Source organism: Beauveria bassiana, assembly GCF_000280675.1.
Source record: "Beauveria bassiana ARSEF 2860 unplaced genomic scaffold BBA_S00036, whole genome shotgun sequence".
Taxonomy (NCBI): Eukaryota; Fungi; Ascomycota; class Sordariomycetes; order Hypocreales; family Cordycipitaceae; genus Beauveria; species Beauveria bassiana.
Window position 1 is genome coordinate 51511 of NW_007930871.1, and position 21027 is coordinate 72537.

The 21027-nt window shown below is 54.1% G+C and overlaps 7 protein-coding genes across 7 annotated transcripts; 4 read left to right on the forward strand and 3 right to left on the reverse strand.

Moving 5' to 3' along the window:
* Positions 1–405: 405 nt before the first annotated feature.
* On the reverse strand, positions 406–1690 carry BBA_08544 (putative dCMP deaminase; the record flags this gene model as incomplete). The annotated part of the gene is made up of 3 exons (XM_008603641.1): positions 406–450; positions 579–1606; positions 1669–1690. 3 exons carry the CDS (start codon positions 1688–1690, stop codon positions 406–408), a joined length of 1095 nt encoding a protein of 364 aa, XP_008601863.1.
* Positions 1691–2795: 1105 nt separating this feature from the next.
* On the forward strand, positions 2796–5101 carry BBA_08545 (E1-like activating enzyme; the record flags this gene model as incomplete). Its single annotated transcript, XM_008603642.1, has 4 exons — positions 2796–2995; positions 3078–3186; positions 3235–4575; positions 4634–5101. 4 exons carry the CDS (start codon positions 2796–2798, stop codon positions 5099–5101), a joined length of 2118 nt encoding a protein of 705 aa, XP_008601864.1.
* Positions 5102–6263: 1162 nt separating this feature from the next.
* BBA_08546 (plasma membrane proteolipid 3) lies at positions 6264–6708 on the reverse strand (the record flags this gene model as incomplete). The annotated part of the gene is made up of 4 exons (XM_008603643.1): positions 6264–6313; positions 6391–6487; positions 6546–6555; positions 6692–6708. 4 exons carry the CDS (start codon positions 6706–6708, stop codon positions 6264–6266), a joined length of 174 nt encoding a protein of 57 aa, XP_008601865.1.
* A 2758-nt stretch (positions 6709–9466) lies between these two features.
* BBA_08547 (GPI-anchor biosynthesis protein PIG-F) lies at positions 9467–10359 on the reverse strand (the record flags this gene model as incomplete). The annotated part of the gene is made up of 2 exons (XM_008603644.1): positions 9467–9883; positions 10009–10359. The coding sequence occupies 2 exons, from the start codon at positions 10357–10359 to the stop codon at positions 9467–9469; spliced, it is 768 nt and encodes a 255-aa protein (XP_008601866.1).
* A 1071-nt stretch (positions 10360–11430) lies between these two features.
* BBA_08548 (uncharacterized protein) lies at positions 11431–11738 on the forward strand (the record flags this gene model as incomplete). Its single annotated transcript, XM_008603645.1, has 2 exons — positions 11431–11603; positions 11666–11738. The coding sequence occupies 2 exons, from the start codon at positions 11431–11433 to the stop codon at positions 11736–11738; spliced, it is 246 nt and encodes an 81-aa protein (XP_008601867.1).
* Positions 11739–17369: 5631 nt separating this feature from the next.
* On the forward strand, positions 17370–18472 carry BBA_08549 (chitin synthase export chaperone; the record flags this gene model as incomplete). Its single annotated transcript, XM_008603646.1, has 5 exons — positions 17370–17399; positions 17457–17492; positions 17549–17730; positions 17786–17879; positions 17930–18472. 5 exons carry the CDS (start codon positions 17370–17372, stop codon positions 18470–18472), a joined length of 885 nt encoding a protein of 294 aa, XP_008601868.1.
* Positions 18473–19327: 855 nt separating this feature from the next.
* BBA_08550 (TFIIH basal transcription factor complex p47 subunit, putative) lies at positions 19328–20897 on the forward strand (the record flags this gene model as incomplete). The annotated part of the gene is made up of 2 exons (XM_008603647.1): positions 19328–19974; positions 20033–20897. 2 exons carry the CDS (start codon positions 19328–19330, stop codon positions 20895–20897), a joined length of 1512 nt encoding a protein of 503 aa, XP_008601869.1.
* Between the last annotated feature and the right edge of the window lie 130 nt (positions 20898–21027).

Genomic DNA, 21027 nt, shown 5'->3' on the forward strand with positions numbered 1-21027 from the left:
ACATCATTTCCTTGTAAATTTTTATTCATGTCGTCATGCTTTATATACTTTTTTTACATAAGTTGGTGACCGATAATGACAAATTATTCGTTCCTCGGAGATACCTCCACGCTATATCTGTCGTGGTGGGATGCCGTCGTGTAAGATTACGACTACGACTTACACGTACTCATATTACAAGGGATGCGATTTGTAATTTACAAAACTCGCTACAACTGTAGACAAGCGAATGCATAATGCCAACACGACCTAATCTGTAAACAGCTTGGCAAAAAAATCGACAATGATTCCACACATGACTATTTTTAAACTCAACGCTTACATGCAACAACACCTCGCCAACGCCTTGCCATGTTTCACCCACTATCATGCAACTGTAACTCGCCATTTCATAAAACCAATTACTCAATACAGGTCCATCTTTTCGAGATGAATTAACCCATTAGCGGGCTATCCGCAGTAAAGAAAAGAAAAAAAAAAGTCAGCCATCGAACTCAAGAAAAGCAGACACCAGCCCCGACAAGGATCGGGGCCACGGCGTAAACCACATTGAACACAGATAAAAAAAAACAACTCACAGGCGTAAACTGCCGTAGCTTGACGCCAGCCTCGCGGAACACGGCCGCCGTCTCCGTATCCATGCTGTAGCCATGCGCGTAGACGACCTCGCTGATGCCCACCTGGCAGATCTTGATGCTGCACGTCAGGCACGGGCACGTGTCGCAGTACAAGACGGAGCCGCCGCGGATGCGCTCGCGGCCGGCCTCGAGCAGCGCATTCTCCTCGGCGTGGATGCACAGGCACGTCGCGAGGCCGACGCCCGACGAGTTGCCGCTGTTGCAGCGCGGACAGCCGCCCTCGGCGCAGTTGCGCAAGCCCCTCGGCGTGCCGTTGTACCCCGTCGACACCACGCGCTTGCCCTCCCCGACGAGCACGCACCCGACGCGCCGCTTCATGCAGTTGCTGCGGTGCGCGGCCAGCGAGGCCAGCGCCATAAAGTACGTGTCCCACCCGGGCCGCAGCCGCTCCGGGTCCGCGAGGTCCAGCTTGCCGAGCGTCGCGTACAGGTGCGCCAGCGTCGGCGACGTGTTGACGAGGCGCACCGTCGCGCGCGCGATGAGCGGCTGCAGGCCCTGTTGCGGGCAGTACAGATGCTGGTCGCTGGCCGCGGCAAAGGCCTCGAGGGTGAGCGGCGCGGCCGCGTCGTCGTCGCTGCCGGCCGCCTCGATGCGCGCCGTGTGGCGCCGCCAGCGCACGAGTAGCGGCGCGTCGGTCGAGATGAGCATAAAAAAGGGGCGCCGTAGGAAGACATCAAGCACCTTTTCCGTAGGAATGTCGGTCGTGACGAAGCGACTGCGCCAGCTGAGCGTCACGAAGTCGAGAAGCGCCTCGGCCGTGTCAAAGGTCTGGCTGTCGGGCCCTCTCGCAAACGGCGACCTCGACGACGCGCTCGCTTGAGCGGCGGCCGGGCCCAAATCCGTGGAACCATTCGCTGGTTTGCTGCCGAAGCCATTCACCCCCTTGGGCTCGCCGCGCAGGTAGAGCGGTTTGAAGCCATGGTGCTCGACCAGATACTGCGCCACCGTCTTCTTACCGGAGCAGATGCCTGTCCCGCGGGTGTCAGTATATTGCGAGACACTTTGCCATCTTTAGCACGATTCATCTTACTTCCGCATACACCGATGAGCATGCTGAATCAATCGTCAGCCGCCAAAGACTTGCAGGTGGGTTCCAATCTTATTCTGCCAAAAGTTGAGCAAGCACGGGCAAGGTCGTGAGAATATTGGAGGGACGTGTCTCGGGCGCGATTAGAGGTGGGTCTTCGAATTTAATAGGTTCTGCCTCAGCTGTCCGAATCGAGACAGCGGCCCTTTTCTCCAGCTGAGTATATTGGCAGAAGAGACATGGAAGGACTTCTAGAACATGTTCGTAAGATAACAAAGTGGTGTACCGAGCCGATATTCAGGCGTTTTCTGTAGCCCTTCAATTTGACACCCCAAAGGCTACGCGATCCCTGCATCTCAGTGCCATCTAAAGACAGCAAAGAAAGTACAGAGTAGAGAAACACTGGTACAAATTTCGATAAAGTGCGACGAGATGGGAGAAGAAGAAAAAGAAAATAAAAATACAAGAATAGAAACTTGTTATTGGAAAGAAGCTCATCTCATCTTCAAGGGCTGACATGCCAAAAAGAAAAGTTCTCCGGTACAGGGAATCGAACCCTGGGCTGCTCGGTTCCTTATTGAGAGCGAGCGATGTTAGCCACTACACCATACCGGATGATTTCTTGTTGAAGGAGATTAGCTTAAAAGACTATATGAAGGCTTTTAAGTATTGTTGAGATGCTTGAGCTCAACTTGCGGAGCCCGATCAACAGTCTGAGATATTTGAGTCTCGTCCGCGTCTGTTAAAAACTTGCAGATACCTCTGAGAGATTCTTCGACAATTATGTATATCTCCTTTCCGCAATTTCTTGTTGGCTGGCGCCCGTTGCTGCCCGGGAGGCGCTTGCCCCGCGGCGGGGCAGCCGACCAGGACATCTGCCTACTCAAGTTGTCATGATGACTGTCTTGGTCAGATGACAAACTGCATGCGCTTTATTATTGACCACAGCACGCTGCCAACCAGACTTATCAGAAACAACAATTATCCGTACACGAGCGCACCTTCAATCCTCTTTCCATAGCAGGTACATCGATTGTGAGCAAAGGCAAACAACAGCGCGTTAACGTCTTCGATACCAAGCTCCACGAGCGCTTGCGACAACACCGCGCGCGACACGCGCAGCAGCAACCATGGCGACTCCTTTACAGTTTGCCCCATTCGCATCCGAGATTGAGTTGCCATTCTACTCGGCGCTCTTTGCATCCAAGCTCGACTATGACAAGCTTGATGACTCGGCGCGCGGGGTTCTCGGGCTGTATGAGCCGCGAGTAGAGCAGCCTGAAGCGAGCAGCAAGATGCAGATATTGGGTAATGCCCTAACAAGCAAAAAGTATGGTCTGTTGTCGGGCATGACTTTTCTGCACGGAATACAAGTATGGCAATGTTTGGTTCCGCGACTGACCAAGGTGCAGTGCGCCGCTGGGCACAGCCAGAGCCGAAGGTATCATACGAAACGTGAACACTTTGGAGGACTTTAAGAACATGGACAAGACTGCCATGCTGAAGACGGCAGGGCGACAGGTGAGATATGTCGTAGCTACTTACTGCAGCACTACTGACGTGTACAAGATTTGGGATGCCATCAATGACGGTACAATCTACTCAGTCCCTTCTCTCCTCTCCTCATTCGTCATTCTCTCGTACGCAGATCTCAAAAAATATAAATTCACATACTGGTTCGCCTTTCCGGCGCTTCATTCCGACCCAGCCTGGCGCCGCTCCGGCCCCAGCGAACGCCTCACACCCGATGAAACGACGGCCCTGGTCGACCGTGTCGGCACATGGCGCTACTCGGTTGACGGCCGCGAGCACGGCTTTTTTCTCGCCAAAAAGGTTCACGGACCCGAGAGTGAGGACCACGACGAATACGCAGACGAAGCTGAAGAGATGGAACCCGATACAGAGGCCGAAACGGCCGCCAGCAAACTAGCGTACCACTGGAACGTGGGCTCGCTGCGCCGCTTCGAAGAGGGCTTTTTCAACAATGTCGCCGAGGAGGACCGGTACATATGCTTCGTCGACTCGTCCACGCACGATGAAGGCCCGTCATGGCCCCTGCGAAACCTGCTGGTGCTGATCCGCCAGCGGTTCCGCCAGACGCGGGTCAAGATCCTCTGCTACCGGGACACGCGGGCGCGGCGGCACGAGGCCAGGAGTGTGGTTCTGCCGCTGGAGATGGACGCGGTCAGCAGCATAGAGATGGCTGAGATGCCCAAGGTGACGGGCTGGGAGCGCTCGCGCAACGGCAAGCTCCAGGCGCAGCAGGCTAACCTGGGCGAGTACATGGACCCGGCGCGGCTCGCCGACTCGTCGGTCGACCTCAACCTCAAGCTCATGAAGTGGCGGCTGGCGCCAGAACTCGACCTTGATGGCATCAAGAACACAAAGTGCCTGCTGCTTGGCGCTGGCACTCTCGGAGGCTACGTGTCGCGTAACCTGCTCGGCTGGGGAGTCCGCAAGATTACCTTTGTCGACTACGGCCGGGTGTCGTACTCGAATCCCGTGCGGCAGCCGCTCTTTGAGTTTGAGGACTGCGTGGGCGGTGGGAAGCCAAAAGCCGAGGCGGCGGCCGCTATGCTTCGCCGTATATACCCCGGTGTCGACGCTCAAGGTCATTCGCTCGCGGTGCCCATGCTCGGCCATCCATTCACCGACGAGGCACGCACAAAGGCGGACCTGGACAGGCTCAAGATGCTGATTGACGAACATGACGTGATTTTCCTCCTCATGGACACGCGCGAGTCGCGGTGGCTGCCGACGGTCATGGGCAAGGCCGCGGGAAAGATTGTCATGAATGCGGCACTGGGATTCGATTCTTACGTTGTCATGCGACACGGCGCCGAGACGATGCAAGAGGGCCATCTACCTCTGGGATGTTACTTTTGCAACGATGTCGTTGCACCGGCAGATGTAGGCTTTTTTTCCTTCTCAGCAACCCCTCAGATTTCATACTAACCAATACTCGCAGTCCATGAAGGATCAGACTCTCGACCAGCAATGCACCGTGACCCGGCCCGGCGTCGCCGCCATCGCCTCCGCCCTCCTCGTCGAGATGCTCACCAGCCTCCTGCAGCACCCGCTCCGCAACGCCGCGCCCGCGCCGCAGCATTCCCCATCGTCGGCCGAGCGCGACCCCCCGACCCATCCTCTCGGCCTTGTGCCGCACCAGATCCGCGGCTACGTGTCGACGTTTACCAGCCTCGTGATTCGCGGCCAGAGCTACGACTGCTGCAGCGCGTGCAGCCCAAAAGTGCTGGCCGCGTACCGCGCCGACGGGTGGCAGTTTCTGCGGCGCGCCCTCCAGGAAAAGGACTACGTGGCTGAACTCTCCGGGCTGGCCGAGGTGCAGCGCCGCGCCGAAGAGATGGCGGGCGAGCTGGACTGGGACGATGAGGACGAAGGTTTGGGGGGGGATGACGACGGCGAGCTGCGGTGATGAATGCTTTGTAAAAGATTCAGAGGAGGTGGAGAAGTGAGAGGATGAGACACTATGGCTGTCGATGATGTGAACCAGTACATGTAGAGAGGAACATGGGGTTGTTGAAACGATGATGGACGGGTATGGGCTTATTCTACAGGTCTGAAGGAGATTGACAATGGCGTACACTAGGATATTTTTTTGATTTCATTTTCTGCAGACTTGTTGGCGTCTTTTGGGGAAACAATTGTACAGCAATGACTTCTATTCATTTTCTGCTTTGATTCAATTGATGCTCGCCCGTTCTTGACCGTTCTCACATAGTGTCACAATCACCGTGTGTTTGCGTTAAGCTTGCGTGGTGGTGCCGGGAACCGCGCGCAACGTTTGACAGGTAATCGCACATTGGAGGAGGCCCCTGAATGTCGCCGTCTCACCATCTAAAGAATATATATGGAAAAAGACTAAGCGGTAGGCTAGGGTTACAAAGAATGATGTGCAGCGTTCGCTCGTGAATCGGGTGGTTCGATCCAGTGGGCCAGGACTGGGGTGGCGGCGTCTGCGGCCTGACGTAATGATGCGCAGACCACAGAGGGATAGCGTCACAGCCACGATGACAAACTTTGGCAAGGGCATTATTCAGTCACAGATGAGGGTGAATCATGGAACAGTAAACATGTAGGAAAAAGTCTTTGGATTGATGGGTATCGAAGAGAAAATTATCGTGGCCAAATATCGCCCGCGTCATGCAACCCAGCGACCCTCCGCATCTCCAATTCGTCATTAGGAGAGCAGAACAGTCGTAGACCGTTGCTCATTACACTAAAGAAGCCAAAAAAGCAAATGAAAGAAGTCGCCGTCGGTCGTCGTGAAGATTGAGGGAGCGTGCGAAAAATGTCGCGGAAGTAAAATGAGCAACAAGTTCGTTGGGATGGAGTAAAGCGTAAAAGGAGCGTGATGAGAGGCGCTGGCGACCTGAGCCGAGGAGATCCGGAAGCAATCAAAAGCTAGGCACTCTTTGCACGCAAGATGCCATCGTTACAGAATGCAGCGGGTGAGCTCGGAAGACCGGCGGACGGTCGCCACCGTGGGGCGCTTGGCGGATTGCACAGGGAGTCATGGTGCAATGGCTAGGCTCTGTCGCGACTCTCACATGAGGCGCTGTGAGGCGCCGACGCACTTAATACTTGAGAATGATGTACAAAGCGTGGATGATACCGGGAATGTAACCTATAAAGGGAGGCAAGTAATTAGTATCAAAGGATTTTCGGTGATGCCAAGCGCCAAAGTAGGCAAGTGAAGCTTACCAAGGATGGTCAAGCAGATGTTGATGCAGAGGTCAGCACCACAGCCACGCTCCAGAAGGACACCGATGGGAGGAAGGATGATGGCAAGGAGGATTTTCTAAGAATTGGTTAGTATTTGGGGTCAACTCCTGACAAGGAGTTGCTCGTAGACGTACGCAAATGTCGCTAGAGAAGAGAGGATCAAGTTAGCTCGGCTGTTCCGGGAGAATGGGCGCTATGGCGCGCAACAGTAAACGGGCGCCAGAATTGCGCTGACGAGCGAGGTGCTGATAGCTGCGGCAGCGAGGGCGATGAAGCTTACCTGGCGGTGAAAGGCATGTTGGCGGATTGAAGACGGCAACGAGAATAAGTGAGTTTTACTTTATAGCTGTGTGGTGGTGTTGTGAATGGGTGGACGGGAATATGTTGGAGAAACAAAAGTAGAGAAGGCGACGGGTGGCGGGGAGGGGGCAGCAAGAAGCTTATAAGAAGGGAAAAAAAAGAGGACAGCCCAGCGCGGGCCGGAGCTTAAGGGCTACCACCTACCTACCCTTGCGGTAAACTTGGCAGGCGCTCGGAATGGGATCAAAGAAGGGAGCTCAGTGCAAAAAATGGCAATTGAATGTAGTGCAGCGGCAGGTGAGATTTGGTAGGGCCGGTTCGGGGAACTTTTCGGTTGGGCGGATTACTGTGGCAGGCCAGGTAGACAGACATGCATACACAAAAGCCCACAACACAAACTTGAGCTGGGGCCGGTGTCTCCGCCTTGGCCGGACACGGACTTGCTAAGCCACAGCAACCAGCCCTGGCTCGATGCAACACTTGTTGACTCCCAGGCTGCGCTGCTTTGGCTGTCTTGGCTGTCAACCTTGCTGCGTACAGGGTGTTTTTTTTTGTGTGTATCATCTACAGCTTCTTTTCCCTCGCTTGCGCTCCGAATCCCGGGGTTTTGAGCAGCCTTGCACCTTGCAAAGAAAAGCTGTGCAACTCTTGTCTTTATCGGCGTACCTACTGGTTTGGCAAAGCTATCCATACAACAAGGCAGCTTCAGGCCCCACAGAACTGCGCCCAATCGGCTGAGCAGCTTGGCCAAGCTTCCTCCATTCTCTATGGGAGATGGGGAAAGAAAAAAAATCTTTCCATGGTCCTTCCTTTATCAGCCAGTAATGGCAGTGAAAAAAAAATTACTTGCTCTACTCTACTTGATACAACCATGCTGAAGTCTCTGCTCAATTTCATCGTCGATTTGACCCGTCCAGAACAAAATAAACTGGCGCTCTGGCGGGGCAAGCTTTACTGTGAATCAAAGCTGTACTGCGTCATCGACAAGCCACAGTTGCCGGCAGCCATGCTCCACTGGGGCCATTTCTTTATTGCTCTCTTAATTTCTTTTATTTATTTATTTTCACTACTTATTTTTATTTATTTATCCAACCTCGATTTTTGAGTTCTGACCTGGGTCGCACCACGTAAGAATCGTCGAGGCGCTTGCAAGCCTTTGCGAGATCCGGACGCGATGCAAGTGAGAGATCACGGAGAGAACACGCAACAAAACCAATATCAATAGTCTATAGACAGCACCACCCGTTCCAAAGCCGTCAGCTGACGGCCTAGAGGGTTTGCGACAGTCGTCTCTTATCGCTGATCCGGTCGCTCCCCCTTGGCGAAGCCTGGGCGTATCGCTGGGCCACATGCCTGCCGTTGCTCGTACGTCATTGGGGGCTTGGGGCCGGGGGACGTGTTTTAACGTGCCTAGAAACGCCCAAACGAACGCTGCCACGGCTTTGCACCAAGAGAGCCCAGCCTTGGGCCAGTGCCGATGCGTCGTTAATACTTGGTTGCTTGGCCATGCAACCATGCGACCCAAAAAAAAAATTTGGATATTACCTAGATTACCACAATGCACACCTTGGTAACGGATACTCCGTTACGGATACAATATGGCAGTATCGCAGGAGGACGGAAGAAACGGTACGACGTTGCCTATTGGTGAGTTCCGACCTGGCAAGGCCGAATCTACCCCATACCCCCGATTACCGACCTCTATTGGCCCTCGTCGTCGCATTACCCCTGCGTTAACCATGCCACATATTACGACCAAGCTCCAGGAATTGGCTCCAGAATGACTGCTAGACTTGGGGCAAGGCGGCAAGGCATGACCGTTTTGCTTCCCTGCTTTTTTCTCTTGCCAATTTCCAATCAGACAATGCAGCCATTATCACCACGCCCAGCATAATATTCTTACTGTGGCACCTTGCGTCACCCGCCACAACTACAAATCGTCCGTTTGTCATTAGTTACATCACACTCACGTCTTTCGTCCGTCCCTAGCCTTGTGGCGCAGCGGCCGACTTAGCCGTGCGTTTTTTCACAAGCCCTGTTTTACTATCCCGTTTGCTCGAAAAGTCCACCATCTCGACAACGAGATTCTTTCCATCTGGAAGCTACCTCATCTTGATGCAAGTGCTCTTGAAGTCTGCCAACTCCCGTCTGCAGGTGCATCACTCGCTCCCCTAGTCTACCGCTGTCGCCGATTTATCATATGCAACATGTATTCCAGGCCGGTGGCTGTGCTGACCTGCAGTCGAATTTGGGCATGTCTGGCACGGCCTGGTCAGGTCAGGCTCGTCACACGCACACAGGGATTTATGATTTTTTTTTTTTTTAAAAAAAAGACACCACAATACACATGGCGTCGCTTGACGCCGAAGTGGCCGTGCTGCGCTCGGGTTCCCGCGCCCACAAAGGATGCGTTGCTCGACGCTAGATGCTTGGCAAAATGGCGAAGCCTTTCTTGTCCAACCTGCAGCCAGAATCGAGCGGTGTGCTCTTGACGGGCGTCTAGATGCTTCCCGTCACATCTTTGCCGTGATCGGAGATTTCATCAGTTTTACAATGATGCATGACCAGATCTGTCGACAAGGGGCTGCTCTGCTGCTCCAAGAACCACGCTTCCAACTGTGTAGAAGTGAACGATTTGTATTAATATTACAGCCCAGTCTCAACGACGGACAGCCTCGGCACTTGACTTGATGATACACATGATGGACCGCATCACAACCATCATCTCTCTTTACAAATCTTCCCCCCCTCCTCCTTAATCCGCCTTGACCGGGCTCCCCGCCATCCTCTTGCCGTACAGCACCGTGCCCGCCAGCAGGCTCCCCGCCGCCGCGCCCAGGTACACGCCCACGACAATTGTCACCGGCCACCGCTGCCAGTCGCGGTCCCAGTCGAGCGGGATCGGCACCGCACCGAGCCACGCGCCCGCCGCCGCCCCGACCAGCGCGCCAAACGTCTCGTCCAGCGGCGCCGTCGCGCCCGCCACCGCGACCAGCGCCGTCCGGTCCAGCCCCCGCGCGTGCACCACCGGAAACACGCCCAGCAGCGCAAAGTGCGCCGCGCACAGCGCCGTGTGCGCGGTGTGTGAGAGGAACGGCGCGCCGAAGAGCACAAACAGCGCGTATAGAGCCGGAACCGTCAGCGTCGAGAGGAGGAGGGCGATGATGGCGCTCTGCGAGTGGGGGGGTGAGTGACAGTTAGCATGAATGTCTGAGATTGCCCAGTATGCCCTTTTAAAAGCTTCGTAGTCGAATATTCTGACATGTGTGTGTATGTGTATGTGTAGATAAAACGTACAGAAATGGGATTGGCTCCTCCGTCATTCTTGCGGGCCTTTTCACCCGGCCGCGGCTTCTTGCCCGCCTTGCCCGGCGACCCGGCGGGCGGAATACACAGCACCGCGTAGACGGCCTGCACGGCTGCCACTACCGGCAGCGCCCTCCACAGCGTCGACACGGGGTCGGCGACGAGATTGTCCATCTGCCACGCCAACAGGCCCAGCAGCACCGCGACGCGGCCCACGGAGACGCCCTTGGCCAGCGGCGAGTCGTACACGGGCACCGGATGCAGCAGGATCTTGGGCTTCGCTTCGGCAGCCTCGGGCCCAGGGCCGGCGGCGGCCGTCGTTGTCGTCTTGGCCGAGGGCATGGGTGTTGGGATGGGTGTGCGGTAAACGTTGTATTGTCCAAGGGCCGTCAGGGTGAGCTTTCCGCGCCAATATGTGGTGGAAATGACTGCATCTCCATCGCGAAGTCACGTGCAGCCTGCCTGCTGGTTTGACGGGTATAAGCAACTGAGCCGTAAATTTGTTGAATCTTGACGTGATGACTGGTAGTAGAGTTTCAAAGACAGAATTTCAAGAGATGATCGTTTTGAATGTAGTTTTGAGTAATGTTCATTGCTTGCCTCAGCTGATCAGTCGCTCAGGGCAGTTGATCTGGTGATCTGATTGGCGGAGGCAGATTCTAGAAAGACGAACCAGGCACACACACAAAGCATTTTTCAACGGTCCCCCGGATTTTCCCAGAAGCATATTAAAAATCCAATTCACTGATTCGTCTTTGATTGGATTTGTATGCGTCATCTGGGCCCTTTTCGAGGGGTCCCCAATGGTCTCCCGACTATCAGGCCACATCCAGGCCGCCTCAGCACAGTAAGCATTCCGCAAAGAACCGCATCTTTCCCCCGGGACCCGCCCGGCTGGGCTGGCTGCCCTGCAAAATGGTGCCACAATCGCTGCGACTCACACCTTCTGGCGCGAGCCACGACAACCGCCCTCACCAGACTATGCGCCCTTGGTGGTGTGATTCGCGGGTGCCCGCCCGGCGCGTTGGCTCGTCTTGCCATCGTTGTCGGCCCATGGCGCCTGAAGAGGACGCGCTCAGAGCCCGGTGATATTTTTTTTTTTTGGGTTCAAAGGGCGGCGCGGGCCATTATCGTGGGATAGAGCGTATCGGGGGCCCGCGGCCGGGAGGAGTCATGGCATGGACGAAGGCGAGGAAAGAATACAAAAAGGTGCCGCGGAGCCGCGTAGATTTGCATCTTGTATCATCTTGCATTATCAAGTCAATCACTTCAAGAAACATCTCTACTCATTTCTGTCTATATACGAAGCCCTTCACCACTCACTCCCATCGTCGAGCTAGCAACCAACAACTCTACTCTTAACGATTGTTGACGAACATTTTTATACCTACTTCTCGAAATACTACCAGCAAAATGCTACCTGCTGCTCGCATCATCGGCCGCCGCCACTTTTCTCTGCTGCAATCAATGCGCGCTGTTGGCCGCTCCATGGAGTCGCATCCCTTTGAGCGTCTGTCCAAGACACAAAAGTCGGCGCCCGCCAACTGGGCCGGCGAAGCAAAGCGCTTTGGCGTACAAATATCGATGTGAGTCATGTGTTCTGCCACTTATACTGGCAAACATTGTTTCATGCTGACTCTTTGTCAAGGTTCGTTCCTGGTATTGGCCTGCTGCTTGGCTGGCCATTGCTCGCCGCCAAGGCTGTCGATGGCCATGTCTAAGGCGCAGTCGGTGACCAACATTTACACAAGCAGCATTCGAACCAATATTCTGAGAAAAGAGGAATGACCCATTCTTCAACCCTCATAGATTCCCTTTGTTATGCATCATTACCCCCGGCGTTTGGGCGGGCATACTGCCATCAAGTCTTTCGCAGTTAAGGATTACATCTCCATTTAGCTAGCTTTTCAAATGAAAAATAAAGCCAATCATCTCAAAGGCGAGTTTGACAGTGAAAAGTCATTCATTGCGTCTATATTGCGTCTGCAACCCGTTGCATGCACACACTCGTGCTAGGATGCTGCGGGGAATCTGTCGAACATTCTTCGGCCCTGGTTCGTCCCAAGTTGCTACATGTGCATTGATAGTTTGCGGACATGATCTCACATGTTTACATCAGCAGATACCATCAGAAGCATCAGCACCGGCCAGGCCGTGGTGTTTCCCCGCATTGCACGGCAACGATCCCTCGCCCATCGCCGCCTCCCCCGCACAACGCTAGTGAAAGCCGACAGCGATCGCCGAGGGCCTTGTACCAGTTGCGTTGTACATGAAAATGTCTTGCACGCCACTAGAAGGGTTTTCCTCCCCTTGGGACCCCTTGTACCTACGTTGTGAGGGAGTGTCTGTACAATACGCGGTTCGCATTGGTTGGTACAGCGACGAAGCGGGATGCCGCACCCAACGTCAAACTGGTTGAGGATGCTGCCGCGGAAGCATAATGGACCGAATTAAATTCACGAAGTCGTCATGCCACCTCTGCTCGTCCGTGAGCGGTGAATAGCGCGGTAAGCTAGAGCGCCATCGGCGGCGAAAGATTGCTCTTTGACTACTCCTGACGGTCATTTTGCGCATACATGCTTGAATTACGTTGACAGGTGAGATCACCCTTTTGAACTACATGGTCTACAGAAGCTGACCTTATCGGCAGAAACAGCATTGCCACCGTGAGGCTGCCAGGGCTGGAGCAGGATCTGAAGCTCAATGCCAGCGGCACCCAAGTTTCAGTCGATAAGATACCCTTCAGCTGTGAGCAGATTCTGCTGACGGACGAGGGGATAGACTGTCATCAGCATCATATTTGTAGGGTATTATCAACTTGGTGTTGGATCAAATGGAAGACCGGGCATGCACCTCCCCGCTTGCGTAAGATGGATGCACTTTTCGAAACCCATCCCGACCATTGCAATTGCTAACACACTTGGACCACTTAGATGGCAGTTCGGGGTGTCATACCAGTTACGACCGCAGTTCCAGATTCAGAGTCTTACCAGCATTCCTTTCTCGGCTTCGTCGAAGCCGACTATTCGTATGGGAGCTCTCATGGCCTGTGACAAGTCTAGTTGTGACGGTCATGAAAGTCTAACAAGACGCAATGAAGCTTGTCATCCTGTTTGGCTTTGTTTCTGCAGCATTCATCATCGATATCTTCCCAATGGTTGTCTGACAATCGCTACATTCTTCATCGCCACATCCACAACTGATATGGCAGAGCGCTATGTCAGCATTATGCTCATGGTTAGTTCCCGTCCTGCATGGCTATGGAGTTCACACTGGTCAATGTCAGCTTTTAGCCAACACCAGCTCTTTAGAAGAAAAATCTCGGGCTCGTATGAATAGCGGCTACACGCCTGCGCCGGCTAGATAAGCAATACGCTGCCTCGCCCACCCGCCAAGCGCGCCGCGGCGGTGGGCTTCATCAACGCACCAACCAGTTACACGAGCTACCCGGATCCATCCGCAGCCGCGCCACAGTAACGAGGCGGTCTTGACGCACAAGTACTTCATAAATGCTTGTGGTAGCGGACCTTGCTGCAGAGGATGCTGGCGAAGCTTAACGAAAAACTCAACGAAAAGCTTAACAAAGGCGAGCGCAAGGGAGCCGTGCATGCTGCCCCAGGCGAGGCTATAGTACATGGCTTCCATTTTCGGCTCTGAAGCGGAGATTGAGCAGGATCAAAAGCAAGTATGTTCCTCAACGGCATGCACGGAATTGATGTTTAGTGCTTGAATCTTGTTTGTGATGATTGCGAATGATTTCGTCTTGCATTTACCCCGTCGCGGCGGCCCGCAGTCGTTTATCAGCGAGGTGAAGTGACTAACGACATATCGGGGACCCTTCTGTCATGACAGTGACTGATATAGAGCGTAGCGATAACTGTGTTACATGCAAGGCTTTGGCAAGTTGCACAAAGCTGGCCTCTAGATCGGCCTTTTCTTTGTTCTGCTCGTCATGAGTGCATGCAGCTGTTGCTAATTCCAGCTAGCTGAGAGATGACGTGCATGAGGGACAGACCGCGTTGCAGATGGATGGGTCAGAGTGGCTTGCCATCAACACAGGCGAACAGGTCTATTGTTACTTGCTTGAATGACCATGAATCGGGAACAAACGACAGCAGAGAAGACGACTCATGGCACCCCGTAGTGCAAGATACATACGAAGCATGCGCACACTCTTGTTGCTGTTTCCTGAAATCTTTTTGCTCGTCTTCTTGGCAGTGGACACAATACGAGGGGCTTTTCTTAGCGCTAGGTTTCTGGTCCGTTTCAGTAGCGGCAAACGAGGCATGGCAGGGAGGTTTTTATTCCAACAAGAGGGAAAGCATCATTGTGCTGCTGTCGATGGTTTCAGCAAATGGAGCGCGTTTCACAGTAAGGGCAGAGTTGTCTGCTGTTGTGATGTGACTACTACTTCGTTGACCGACACAGACCTTTACTGGTTTCGCGGGAGGGGGCAATCCGTACAAGCTGCGTAAAGTGGTGCCAGGCAACCAGGGAAACATGAAGCTTAAAGCGGGTTATTGCTTGGTTTCACGCGACTCCATCTGTATCTAGGGAGGCAATTCGCGGAAAGTTGGTTGAGTTGGACGTTGAGGATGGTGATGATGGGTTATGGCTTGAACGGAACCATGACGGGCATGCAAGTCTATAAAATGGGACGTTGAAGCTCGGTTGCGAGTTACATAGTATTATCAGGTGGAAAGACTGTCGGCGCAGGCATCTGAAAGAGGATGCGCCGAGCACCTGCAGGAGCTGAAAAGGAGTCCGTCTGACTCCGGAAACGAGATGCTCGGAGGGTCTGTGCCGCCAATGACAGAAGCCGGCCGGCCAACCGCATCCGCGTGGTTGAGCGGTTGGTGGTACACTAGACTCCGCTTTAATCTTAAATGGTCCAGGGCTCAAAGTGAGATGAGAAGACGGGCATGAGCAAGGGCGGGCCGCCGCCGGCCAGTAAGTACATGTGCCTGGAAGAGCATGACCAGCTTGCCAGGGGTAATTCGAGGTTCTCAGGACTATCGCGTGTTGCGACAATGCAATGGGCACTGTTCAAGGTCAATGCCAATTCAGTGTCAGAATATATCCCCGGCCCAGCTGTTGGCCAGGAGAGCTTCGTCTAGTTAGTGTACCGTCAGATCCAGGCTGCACAAAATATGTTTTGGAAAAATGTTTTAAAAGGACGGTGCGTTTACCGCGTAGCTATCAAAGTTAGTGTCATTCGACTAGTTAGCCTCTGAGGGTGATAGGGCGATTCGTTCAAGGGAGCACTTGAGCAGCACGGACGGCCGCATACGGTGACCGCCTGAATGTAACCAGACGGTGTCAAAATGCCGATGGTGCGTCCAGAAATTAGTGCGATGGAGCAGCATTGTGAGCGCCGCAAAGGCAAGACATCCATGGGACTGGCATATTGGTTAGTGGCGGGAGATATGCAACTGTGGGAGGAGTCAGAGCCACACAATGCAATCAGAGAAGCAGATGCGCCGCTGCAGAAGAAAGCTGTGGTACAGATTCGTAACTCCATTATTAAATAGTAGTTTGCAATGATGCGCATAAGCGAGTGATAAGATGGAGATGTCCGGGTCGGGGTAGTGCAGGGACCTTTCTTTCTCGATCGGTCATGAGCCATTGTAACAGCAAGATTCAGGACAAGGGCCAATCCAAGAGAAAAGAGAGATTGGCAAAGTCTGTTTCCAGGCCCATCTTTACTGTCTAGTTATTTACTGACGCGATGTTGTGATGTGGGCTTTGCTTTACGGCACAGGGTGAATCTGGTGTAACGAATCGATAAAGAACAAAGGATACGATGCACAGTACGGATTAGCAATGGGTTATCTAGGCCGAAAACAAACATTCAAATACGTACCAGTAGCAACATCGGATGAGGAAATGACTGACCCATGAGTTGGGCGTGTCTCACAAATCACAATAGGTGACTTGAAAAGATGACGCCGGAAAGAAGCGTGGTACCTGCGAGTCGACGTCGAGGTACATGAGGAGCTTCTGTAGAGGAGGGGAGGGGGGTCGCTGTGACTGGACCAGGGGATATTAAATATTAGATGGTTGGCCAATAGAAGGATCGGATTTCATCAAGCCCGCAGCAGGGTGCTACACTGTAGTTTGCCGGGCTGTATTAGCCTGCAGGACAGGCAAGGGATACATCATCAGACAGGGAATGATAGCAGCATAAATGGTCATGGCAATTTTAATCTTTTTTACCTCGCCTTCGACAGCCCTCTCCATATTGCTCCAGGTATGATGGGAATTTCTGTGCTCGTCGAGGCCGTCGCTCGTCGAGGCTGGTGGCTGCAAGTATTTAGGCTTGCTACTACTTGCCGCCTGGTCGATGGGTACCGTACGGGACGGCCTGAACCCAGCCACACGAGGCAAGCAGGCACCCCGCAGGTACCGTACGAAGTCCAGTATTTCTTCATCATTGCCAGCCAGAGGCAGTTAATCAGGTACGACCGCGTGCGCCGCAGATGGTGCAGGCGGCCGGCCGTCCACTAAAAGCTCCCGACGCCCGCCATCTTGCCCCCTCCACCCCTGTAATCACTTTAGCTCAGCTTCCTGCGGTCTGCTTGTCTGGCAACCTAAGTAGGTACCTCTGCTAACTGGCACAAGTACCTGGCCTCCCCCCCAACCTGTCTTGCCTTGATTCCCTTCTCTTGTTAGCCAGCCTTCTCTGCGCTTGCACTTGCTCTTGTTCCCCATTTCCCTGCCACACCCCCCGGATCGTCAATAATCTCCTCATTGCACACCAACCTTTTTCTCTTGCTTTTCGAAGCCTCACCAGCCTTGACCTCTTTCCTGCTTCTTCTTCTCCGATTCGCCATCCCGTCGATATTTTGTGCAGCTTTGGAATTGGTCGCCTGCTTTCCCATCGACATCGCTTTCAGCATTGACAGACCCTAGCGCGTTGCTGTGCCAGAATCGCACCGCCCGCGAATTCGCCCAGCCACCACACCAACCCCCGAGCCACTGAACCACGACAAGCCCAGCCCAACACAACGAAGGCGCACCGAAGAAAAACTTTAGTTGTGGACGAACTCGCCCGTCGAAGCATACTAAGGGCTACCACATTCGATCTATTTCACTACATGTTAGACAGGGGCGCAAAACCTATACACGTTGCTTGAACGAACCGAACCCTTCGACAGTGCGCGCCTCTCGCTGCTGGACCCAGTTCCGCAAACAGCATCCCCGACGAGCCCTCCCGCTTGGTTCGCCCTCGACACAGAGCTCACGCACCGTCCCCTTTGATCGCGGGGCAGGTGCCGATTCTCTCATATTCAACAGACTGCGGGCTTGCTTGACTCCAATTCCCCCAATCTACTCCATTCTCCGCAGTCGCGATGGGCTCGACCGACTTTGGCAACTTCAATGTACTATATCCCCTCTCAATCGCCATTAGGCATGTTTGCTAACTTGACATTCAACAGAAATTCTGCAGAGATTCTACTCTGCCAGTCTGCAACGTGAGTGCACAATATCTATTCCGAACCCTCGCGACCACAATGCTAAGAGTCCCCAGCTTCTAACAGACAAGCGCAACCAAACGGGACCATGGGATGGCTGTCAATTGACCGGAATTCCCCTCAGTGGAGGTCGGCACCTCGGAAACCTTGGCTCCATCCTCCTGGCTGCTATTGCCATCCTCACATCCGTCTTCTTGCTGCTCAAGTCGGACAAGAAAAAGGCGGCTGTTGGCCGAAGGTTTGCAAAAGCTCGCACCCATCAAGATGCTGGCCGACGCTAACAAGAGGTGCAGGGAAATGCAATTGTTCCTCATTGGCTACATTATCATAAGCATTTGTGAAATCTTTTCCGTCGGCGAATTCCCGCTCTCTGGCAAAGTCCGCGTCGTACGTTGCGCTGCTCGCCCCAATACCGACAAACACTGACCGTTTCTCAGGCCTTTAGCGCTATTCACATTGGCATGATTATTGCCACGACTTGGATTCTCATGCTCAACGCTGTAATCGGCTACCAATTGATTGATGACGGCACTGTGCTCTCTTTGAGTCTCGTTCTTGCATCCGCCGCCGCCTTCTTCATTGGTACTGGCTACATTGCTCTTGATACTGGCTTCGGCTTCACTGGATTCTGGGACTCGAGTTACGCCCTGCCCAACCGCAACCTTGCTCTCTACGTCCTCTATCAGCTTGTGCCCCTCATCTTTCTCGTCGCTTTCTACGTCCTCGAGGTCATTCTCGTCCTTCGCATCCTCGGCGAAATTCGTCCCATGCTCTACCTGACCGGCGCTGCTGTTCTATTCGCCATCGGTCAAGTTTTCAACTATACTATTTCGCCCCATATCTGCAACGGAACCAGCGGCAAAATCGACGGCGCCCTGTTCCAAACTCTCTTCACCCTCTTGTCCGTTGTTGCTGTCTGGGCCTTTTGGTCCAGCATCACCGAGGATGACTGGTCAACCCAGGATAGCACATACCCCTAACCCGCCTCGACTCCGATCCTATCCTTAGATCTATTACTTTTTCTTTTCGGCAAACGGCGTTATTCACGGAGGGGCTGCTATTCACTGCATTTCTACTCTTGATTTTCTTATTATACCGATACTCTATCTATCGGCGCTCTCCAGGCAGCAGGAACACCTCACACAACACTCAAATACTCGACACGCATAATCAATAATTTCCTCAACAATGGTGCTCTTGCAGGCCTGGATACTACGACGCCAACAAAACTACACTTTGCCGCTCTCAATAGCGGATCAACTTGAGAGAACCAGCTTGGTTACAACTCACGGAGCTTTGCTTTGCATATGACTGAAGTGGTTCATTTTCTGATTACGACGAACATGTATTCGTATGGAGCAAAAAGCAAGACGCGACGTGGAGGACGAGGGGATATTTGTTCACTTCTAAGACTAACGCGCTGATGAACCAGCTGCTGTATTGATTTATACACGTTCGTAGTATACCCCAGATGCAACTAATGCTCATGTAGCTTAGCAATCAATAACTATTGCTTTGATGGTTTCGCCGCTCGTTGACTTGTATCGGAAAGTATGATTACTCGCTACTTACATTTTTGATGAAAATTGAAAATAAACGTTTGAAAATCGATGCTGTAATGCTTTGGCTCTAAGTGGTGAGTGGCCGCTGTGGGGAAAGCTTTTGGGTGCGCAAGGCCAAGGCTAGAGCTTTCTGCCAGTGCACCTTCACGTTCAACTTGACGCCTGCAGCCAAGCAGGACTTGTTCCTTGCATTACTCCGCACGGCGCGTCTCTCCATTCTCAAAGCTCTGTCATTTTCATCTCATCTTGCACAGCCAGGGACCAGCAGACAGAATGGCCGATTCCGATGGCGAGTTTGTCGCCGACAACATGTCGGACGACCTCATGGACCACACCATCGAAGACGAGGATGACGATTACGACCACCATGCCCCGGCGGGCGGGCGACCCTCACGATCTGGCGGCGCATCCGGCGGTGGACGACCGAAGCGCAGCAAAAAGGACAGCGGCGGCAGCCGCAAGAAGAAGAAGAATGCGGCGCAGGCGTGGGAGAAATCAAAGCGGACATGGGAGACGGACCTGCCCGAGGAGGGCGAGGACGGGACGCTGGACCTGACGACGCTCGAGGCGGAGAAGAGGCGGCGGCTGCGGCGCGACACGACGCCGCTACAGCGCGGCATCATCCGGCACCTGATGCTGGTGCTCGACATGTCGTTTGCCATGGCGGACAAGGACATGCTGCCCACACGGCACCGTCTGACGCTGCGCTACGCGGCCGCGTTTGTGCGCGAGTTTTTCGAGCAGAATCCCATCTCCCAGCTGGGCATAGTCGGCATGCGCGACGGCGTGGCGGTGCGAATCAGTGACCTAGGCGGCAATCCGGCTGAGCATCTCGAGCGGCTCAAGGCTCTCGAGGGCCAGGATCCGCAGGGGAACCCTAGCTTACAGAACGCGCTGGAAATGTGCCGTGGCGCGCTCTTGTACGTCTTTCTCTGTTTATGGAAGTGATTTGAATTATGCTAACAGGTAGCTGCGCAGCCATGCACCGTCGCACGGCACCAGAGAGGTCCTCATCATCTACGGCGCGCTCCTGTCCAGCGATCCCGGCGACATTCACGACACCATGACGAATCTTATCAGCGACCGAATCCGTGTTTCCATCGTCGGGCTGTCGGCGCACCTCTCCATCTGCGCGGAGCTGTGCTCGCGTACCAACGCGGGCGACACATCGCAGTATAACGTCGCCATGGACGAGGTGCACTTTCGGGAGCTGTTCCTGGCCGCCACCACACCGCCCATCACGCGCACACAGGAGCAGAGCACGGCCAGCCTTCTGATGATGGGCTTCCCCTCGCGGGTGCTCGCGCCCGGCGGCGCTGTGAGCTACTGCGCCTGCCACAACAAGCCCTGCCGCGAGGGCTTCCTATGCACGCGCTGTGGCAGCCGCGTCTGCCGCCTTCCGGCTGAGTGCCCCGCGTGCGGCCTGACGCTCATTCTCTCGACTCACCTGGCGCGCTCCTACCATCACCTCTTTCCGCTGCGCAACTGGGTCGAGGTGCCGTGGGCCAACGCCGCGCAGTCCGCGGCGTGCTTTGCCTGCCAGTGCCCCTTTTCTGCGCCGCCGCGGACGGTTGAGGGGGGCGTCAACGGAGAGAAGCATGCTGACACGCAGGAGACTGGGCGCCGGCTGGCGGCCAAGGGTGTCAGTGAGAGCGGCCGGTACGCGTGCGAGGTGTGCGGGAATCACTTTTGCATCGACTGCGACGTGTACGCGCACGAGGTTATACATAATTGTCCCGGATGCCAGAGTAACGTGCAGCTGCCGCAGGAGAATGGTGCCCAAACGAATGGGCATGATACGAGCAATGGACACACCAACGGCGCCATGGTCATTGATCCGTAACACGGTACCGTTGTGACGTGGGCCACTCGAGTATAAAACGGCAAGCAACGACATTCGCCAGAATGTGTACATTTTGACTGGAGGGCGTCGAAGCATTTGATCATGTATTTTTTTAACGGGGAAAAAAAGG